This window comes from Tremella mesenterica (genome assembly GCF_000271645.1).
Source record: "Tremella mesenterica DSM 1558 unplaced genomic scaffold TREMEscaffold_3, whole genome shotgun sequence".
NCBI lineage: Eukaryota > Fungi > Basidiomycota > Tremellomycetes > Tremellales > Tremellaceae > Tremella > Tremella mesenterica.
In genome coordinates, this window is record NW_006711227.1 from 1,821,505 (window position 1) to 1,826,929 (window position 5,425).

The 5,425-nt window shown below is 45.1% G+C and overlaps 2 protein-coding genes across 2 annotated transcripts; one reads left to right on the plus strand and one right to left on the minus strand.

Moving 5' to 3' along the window:
- Nucleotides 1–1,715: 1,715 nt before the first annotated feature.
- Nucleotides 1,716–2,152, plus strand: TREMEDRAFT_61407 (uncharacterized protein; the record flags this gene model as incomplete). Its single annotated transcript, XM_007003577.1, has 2 exons — nucleotides 1,716–1,761; nucleotides 1,815–2,152. The coding sequence occupies 2 exons, from the start codon at nucleotides 1,716–1,718 to the stop codon at nucleotides 2,150–2,152; spliced, it is 384 nt and encodes a 127-aa protein (XP_007003639.1).
- A 376-nt stretch (nucleotides 2,153–2,528) lies between these two features.
- Nucleotides 2,529–5,169, minus strand: TREMEDRAFT_61408 (uncharacterized protein; the record flags this gene model as incomplete). The annotated part of the gene is made up of 13 exons (XM_007003578.1): nucleotides 2,529–2,700; nucleotides 2,759–2,799; nucleotides 2,847–2,901; nucleotides 3,123–3,284; nucleotides 3,402–3,472; nucleotides 3,515–3,574; nucleotides 3,627–3,704; nucleotides 3,747–3,887; nucleotides 4,085–4,139; nucleotides 4,180–4,246; nucleotides 4,290–4,360; nucleotides 4,407–4,736; nucleotides 4,784–5,169. The coding sequence occupies 13 exons, from the start codon at nucleotides 5,167–5,169 to the stop codon at nucleotides 2,529–2,531; spliced, it is 1,689 nt and encodes a 562-aa protein (XP_007003640.1).
- Nucleotides 5,170–5,425: the final 256 nt, after the last annotated feature.

Sequence of the window (5,425 nt, forward strand, 5' to 3'; positions counted from 1 at the left end):
ATGAAAAAAACCACCTTCCTTGTTGGGGGGGGGGGGGAGTTGGTACCTGGGTATCATCTATAAATAAGGAGCTCAACACCATTTATGATGCAGAAACGCTGACAAGACAGGATATATGAATACAGAAGGGGATGATGTGCTAGATAGGGTAGAAAAGGAGGAAAGAGCATTTAGGATGTTGATAGTGAGTTTTTTATCGTTCCTCCTTCCCATTTTAGTCTTCTTCATAAGTATTATCGTACAGGGGACTATGAGTGAAATGCTAATGAAAAGGCTTGACTCTACTTCATACCTTTTACCAACTTCAAATAAACATGACCTGCCATCCTTATGTCATCCATTACGATTTTCCTATCATTCCCATATCTACTGTTCCCACTTAACCATCTGACCGTCTGTTGTTTTCCCAATACAATAACTCCCTTTCATCGCAGATTTGAATGTTATCATTCCTTTCATCTCAACCTCTCTGTCACTCCCTTTCATAACACGTCATCTACTTATCTCTTACTTCTCTACATATTCCTATCCCCTACTTTCCTGATGAACATGGTGTATCGGAGGAATATCTTCATGTTCGTTCAAAGTGAAAGAAAGAATATTCCACTCTCCTCCGAGACACCCCCGACCCTTCTACCTTAATACCCCTCATCTGAATGATCCCCTACGTTTTCCGATTGATCATCATGTTCATCCTCTTAAAATCCCTTTCATATCCGTCACTCACACCCGCTTCCTTTCATCTCCGACATTCCCCTAAACGCCTTTGTTCATATCATTCACCACCCCAGTGACCTCCTTTCATCTCCACGCCCTCACACCATATACACCCTCTCCAGAATCCCTTTTTGTATTCTTACCGCAAATCAATGACTTTCGTATTGATCTCCCTTTCATATCCATAGCATACCCACCCTATGATCCTATCTATCTCCCTTTCATCTTCATAGCATATACACCCCGATGATCCTACACTATCTCTCTTTCATACAGATACCCAATACACCCCATGATCTTCTTTTGTCTACCTTTCATATACAATACCCTAACCACCCAATGATTTTCCTTTTCCTTTTTCTCCCTTTTATCCACCTGATCGTTAAATCAAAGAAACGATCTTAAGTCTTTCCCTTTCATCCTTAAAATATGATCTCCCGTCACCCGTGTCTATCAATATTCAAAGGAGTACACCTCGTTGTCTCACTTAACAATCAAGACTCTCAAGGCTCTTAATGTCCACATTATCCCACTTCTAGAACGTATCAATTATCTGACATCGGCCTACAAATATCTCAATCAGAGATAACATCAATAACTCACATATCACTTGACTTTTTCTGATATTTCGCCCAAGCAGATCTGGTCACAACCTAGTACCTCAAAAGTTAGGCAAAAGTGGAAGAACATTCAATTGTCTAGACAAAGAAGACGAAGAGGAAAGGTCGAACAGGGAATTTAAATCATTCTCGTACCAATCGCATAACTTGGTCTTTCCCACCGATTTCAAGCAAACGAAGATCTTCATAAAACCCATTTGACTATATCCCTCGTTTATCTGATCGCTGATCTTTGTCAACCAACCTTCATCTGATTTCGAATCGTGGTCAACCAACTTCTGTCTGATACTCAAATCCTGTCAATCAACTTCTATTTGACCCTCAAATCTGGTCAACCAACATCCACATCCAAAAAGTGATTGGAAAAGAATAATCAAGATGATTATCCCAACTTCATCATCCACACCAATCTCAATAAATCCAAGTAAGTTTCCTCTCATCAGATTCAAGATACTCGATATCAAAGTTAATATTCAGCTTTCACACTTTTACCTCGTCTAAACATTCTTTCATCTTATTCCACCTCCACCTCATCATCTACGACAACATCAACCACCGTAACATTCACAACCTCAACCTCAACTTCTAGTCTACCAACGTCAAGTATTTCATCTACTTTTTCATCATTAGTATCTTCGAATAATCCTTCTTCTACCCCTCTACCGACTCAAAAGGGAGAAACGTACAATGTTCAAGATATACCTATAATACCGGATGATAACCATGTGATCACTACTGGTACTCCTGAGATGTACGATGTGGGATATGCAGCTGAGGCAAGTACGACTTATGTTAGATTTTCTTATGCACCGTGAGTTTTCCTTACTCGTCTTTATAAAAGTCACTCTTGTTACCCTTTGTAATGTCATTTCCAGCTCTCTCATCATAGATGGCTCTTTTGATTCGGGTATAGTGATGGAGAAAATGAGGGATAAGCGCTGATGAAATAGTCGGACAAAATGTATTGGTCGAATAGCTTTACTTGGTTTAGCAAGTACTATCATCTTACATCTTCTTTGAATCTTTGAGAGGGCGTTGAGTGGAGGACATACTGGTCATATCCGTTGAGCTTCGTAGCATTCATCATAACATACTGCATAACACATGAATATCACCTAAGTAGACCACATTGCACCATTTGTATCTTGTACACAATGAGATAGTCCGCCGCTCAGATGGTCAGGTAATCAATCATCTGATCATCCTACTGACCAAATATTCCCTCAACACACCCGTACCTCCCATCAAACCCCATTCTGCTCTTCTCACACTGGAGCCTTCATGAAGGGAAGGACCAAGTGAAGTGAGGATGACTTGTATTTCGGCTTTACGATTCAAATGAAGCATATGCGCTAGTTCCCGTCTCCACGTCAGCACCCAATCTGAGTGTTAGGACAAAGAGACGGGAAGTGTAGACGTACTTCCATTCCGATGGGATATCACTTCGCAACATACTCATGGCCTTCTTATCAGCACTAAATCATTAGTCGAGGAGGATGAAGAACGGACCTTTTGCACATCCTTGTCGGTCAATTCCAGTAGATCATCATACGCTACCCCCGCGCTGCTGATCAGTCTCATTTCCATTATGTTTTGAGGTCTTTCGAAAACAGCAAGCAGGGCACAAATACAGAGGAGCTCTATTGGGGGACTGAAAAGACAACAGGTGACTTGTAGATGCAGCGGTCTGACACCATAGTCTCTGCGCTATTGATGGCTTGACATTCAAGAACAATGGAGGGATACCGTGCATGGTGAGGATCGGGCATGACAAGGGACACCTACCTGATCCAGTCACTGGCCTTCACACCTAACCACTGCAATCTCTCCCCAAGAGCTAAATCCGCATGCTCAACGGAATACCTTGTAGCCTCAGATCCATATGTATAAACTGAAAGAATGTCGAGACCGTGAGGATCGGCATCTACCAAAGCATGAAATTTCACACTGCTCGTCAGTTATGAATTCCCATTATCTGACACATCTCCGCCAAAACACACTCCAGTGTCTGATGTGACGAAGGACTTGCAGGGCACTCAGCTCTTCACAGAAAGGAGAGTGGACACTTGCTTTGGGAACGTCTCAGAGGCCAGATGCAACAGCTGAATCGTCGCTAGATCAGGATACCCTTTGCCCTGTCTGGTCAGCGGGAAATCTCCGCGTGAACTCGCACTCACCGTGACTAGCATCCCCGGACCCAAACCATTGTCCTCGAGTAGTTTCATACCCAAACATGTCTGGAAGATAGCCTGCACTCAGCCCCACCCTGGATTTGTTGTCAAGTCTCACGTCTTTCTCAATCACCAACACCCACTCCACCTTCCCCACCAGAGCCTGAACTTTCTCAGCGGGAGGAATGAGAGAAGCCTTCGAGTCAATGATGAAACGTATGGAGCAACAATGGCTCACGGTAGAGGGTGACAGTACTATCTGTTCCCCATTCTTCAGTACCAGCCGGAGGGAGCTAGACGAAGCGAGCCCTTTGGCCGATGCACAGACATTGAAGTCTCGACGTTTAAGACCAGCGGTGGCAACGAGGTCATCGACGAGCTGCATGTTAATTCCAGGACTTCTTTGAAAGGCTTAGTGGTCACAGCACATGTATTGTTAGACGGCCGTGCACTCATTTGAGCATGTGAGTGGAGGGCGAACATGCATTGAGTGACTGGGCGTATAGAGAGTTTGATGAAGCGCCAGGAAAGCGTAACAAGTGATCGCACGAGAAGAATGAACATTCAATGACCCACCTTGTCCACCACAGCTTGGGTCTTGAACAACCCGACATCTTTGTAATAGATATCTCTTCTCGTCAGCTCCTCCTTCTCCGGTTCGAACAGCTCACCGTTTCGTCATGACACAATCCGTCAAAATCGCCTCGTACAAAAGCGAAGAGATACGCAAAACGCAAGCTGGGCCTCAGGGAACGGACGCATCTGCCAGTGCCAAACGCACCCAGCTTATCCATCCCAGCTCCTGGAGTGTTCGAGCCCGGTTCTTCCGGTACAGTGATCACTTGGAATCCCCTATCATATCAGCGAGCCATCGGTGTACTCATTTCTGTGTTTTCACCCAGTGACACGGTTGATTAATTTTATCTCAACGCCAGGTCGCTCTGTCGCATTCGAGGTTTTACTGGGCGAGACCGGTCTAGGAACCGATTCAACACAGCTGACGTCAATCCCATGTTCATCACGACGTCGTTTGATACTACTGGTCGAGCGCGAACTGGCACTACTCGTATGACTCTCTTGGGCCTCTTCTTGAGATTGTGAGGCGTCAGGAATGGCGCTTTTGGGCTGTAATTTCGCATTCTTGATTCGGGTGATTAGACGGACAGAATCACGGAGTTGTGCGAAAAGATTGAGGGTGATGGATTCCAGAAATCGAAGAGCCTGTTCTCTAAGTAATCAGCAAGATGTGAGTGACTGTCTCCGGGATGGTCTGACCGAGAAGATGTGTCATTTTGCCTATTGCTTGATGTTTCGCCAGAAGAGACCAGTGTTTGGGCTTGTGGTCTAGTTTTTAGTTCTTTCAGTGTTCGGTGAGTAGGAGCTAGTGAACTTGGACCGGAAGGTTCACAATGGTATGGGACGGAATTACCCGTATCTTGACAGTGAGTGTTGTTATGCGAGAGACTTTGAGTCAATGGTGGAGCAGGCAATGGTCTAGGATGTGGAGCATTTGGGGGAGAAATGTTCAGTTCTAGCTGGTTATCAAGCTGTTCAGCACCACGACGGAGAAGAAGAGCGAGCATAGCTTGGTCGTCCATCCCATGGGGGTCATTATCCGGGGCATGCGCTTGATTGTTCGGCAAAGAGGAAGTGAGAGACATGACGGATGGGATGAGTATGAGTGTGTGATGAGTCAGATAGTAATCCAGTGATTCAGTGAGCGGTTAAGCGAAGAGAAGCGGTGTCAATGGACGAGACGAAAGAGGAAGAAGCGGAGGGGAGAAGGAGAGGAGGGAAAGAAGGAGATGTCGATGGGGATGTGGTGTTTGTTGGGGGACGAGGCCCGAGCGCACGGCAGTCATGATCATGGGATCATGGGGATCGATCGACATATTATATATTGGGGTCATCTCCACG